Raw genomic sequence first — 2246 nt, forward strand, 5'->3', positions numbered from 1 at the left:
GCAGCCTGGAGGCTGGATGCGGCCTGCCAGGCCATTCTATCCAGCCCATGGGGGCCCCCCCAAAATTAAGAAAATTGATATTAATCTGCCCCTGGCTGCCTGTCATGTGGCCCTCGATGGCTTGCCAAAACTCAGTAAACGGCCCTCCGCCCAAATTGCCTGCCCCTGACGTACATGGTTCACAATGTCCAACCCCTACCCACTAGCCTGCAGATTCTTGAAGCTTCTCTCCCAGCTATCCCACTTGTAGAGACAATCATAAGAATGACTGTATTTTAAATAAAGCATCAAAGAATCTTATGTGCAAATGATATAGAAAATATCTGCCACAAATACCTACTCTCAGATAAAGTTTCCAGGTTTTCTGCATTCCCTTCCAGGGTAGCGTACCACTGGTTAGCCATGATGGAACGCACACCAGCAAGGCTCAGAAGGATTGCTGTCTCTGTTGGTCTCTCTAAAGACTTCTGTCGAGAGCTAAAAAAAGTCAACAGTACAAGAACAGAAGCAGGAAACAAAATGCACAAAAATGCTCAGTATGTTGATATGCTTTGTGTAACTGCTTTATTCAACTTTTACCATAAGCAACAATGTTCAGCAAGATGCTAAACTGTTTTTTTCCATTCATGATGTATGTAAAGTGCTTTTTAATATTTGATATGATTAGTGTATGTTGTTCGTATGATTAATACAAACATATAGTAAGTTCCATTGCATCTGTGGCAGCCATGAACTCACCTAGCATCTGCATTGATATGTTACATTTTTAGGCAGCATACTAAAGCAAAGTAAAAGAAACAAAAGAACCCACTTGTTCTGGATAACAGACTGCAGAGCAGGCTTTAGGACTGGGTTGAGTTCTTTGGTGCTATTGCTCAGGCACAAGAGAAAGCAGAGATGTTTGCCCTTTTTATGTTTAGAGTTAAAAGCAACTGGAGCAAAGGTCTCAAGGCTCATAGGTATAGGAAAAGAAACAAAGTTCCTCAATTAGATTAAATGAAATTGCCAAAACTGAACCTTTAGAGAAGAATGCATTTTTTTTTAAATAAAATGTTACAGTGCTAGGATTGTAGTAATTTACAAATGGAACCTGCCTTTTTGTTAGTCTCTGAATTTTGTGGTAAACTCAGTATTAAGAACACAGGTTTTCTACAATCTGTTCAGAGGATGCTATCTATTTGTCTTGTGGAACATGAAATTATGGTTAATTGAATGTTATTCTAAACTTCCTGGGAGCTGTTATAGTTGTGACATAAATTACCCATTTAAGTAATCCAGGCTGACAGGAAGAGGCTGGTAAAAACAATGATCTATTAGTGTGAGACTGCAAATGCACAGAGTTGGAAGAAATACACTAAGGAACTGTCTTGTGTCTTAATTTAGGTAACAACCCACTTGAAGGGAAATAAAGGCACCAGGAAACTATTCTACTCATGCTTGATTACTGGCTTTAAATATTCAGAGCTTCAGTCTATTGGTTTGCAAACTGGGTGTACACTTTGAGTTAGTCAAGCCATTATTTTAGGAATCCATTTTTCTACTTATTTCCTACTGGTAGGACACTCACTTGAAAAGCTGGAAATATTTTCCAAGAAGAGACCAGATTAGGTAGAAGATCTGGATAACTGATGTTACATACTTTTATCTACCAATTCTGAAATATTTAGGGTGAATATAGTTTCCCAGTTACTAGTAAAAATTAGTGTGCAGCAGCTGCAAAGTGCACCTGGCTGCAAGCTGAGTGGGCGAGCTGTGCTTAAGAGTTCTGCAAGAAAAGGGAGGCAACTTTGCAAAGGGTGCATAGGCTTTACCAAACAGAAGAATATGCAGTGCACATTGCATGCTGTTTACTGGAGTGTTTGAATTGTGTCCAGAACCCACATTGCAAACCAGGGGCTCTGATTGGCTGCTACTGAGCTGTAAAAAAGTTGAGGGAGGGAAAAGAAGAGAAGCTGGGGAGGAGCTAACTCTAGCCCTGGAGAGGGCTGGTAAGCAAAGCTGGTAAGTTTGCTAGAGCTGGGAGAAGCTGCAGTGTCAGAGACCTGCACAGGTAAACCCCTGCCTGTGGGTGGATGTACTGGCAGGGGGAAGACAGCCTGGAGAGGGAGTGGGCTGAGAGAATACAAACCAGCATGGGTGTGTGAGGGGACACCTAATCACCAGGGATCCTGGTTATCCGTGATAAAAAAAAAAAAAATTCTCTGATAAAAAAATCACAAATTCTCTGATAAAAATCCCAAAATCTG

The 2246-nt window shown here is 41.0% G+C and overlaps 1 protein-coding gene across 1 annotated transcript in view; it reads right to left on the minus strand.

The window, feature by feature from the left end:
- The window catches only part of CFAP46 (cilia and flagella associated protein 46), a 41666-nt gene that overhangs the window by 9442 nt on the left and 29978 nt on the right, over positions 1-2246 (minus strand). The window contains exon 13 of the mRNA XM_019503026.1: positions 341-477. Within this exon, the coding sequence (XP_019358571.1) occupies positions 341-477 (137 nt within the window). The remainder of the gene's footprint in view (positions 1-340; positions 478-2246) is intronic.

The sequence above is a fragment of the Gavialis gangeticus genome, unplaced genomic scaffold, assembly GCF_001723915.1.
Source record: "Gavialis gangeticus isolate Ggan-Ray unplaced genomic scaffold, GavGan_comp1, whole genome shotgun sequence".
NCBI classification, from domain to species: Eukaryota; Metazoa; Chordata; order Crocodylia; family Gavialidae; genus Gavialis; species Gavialis gangeticus.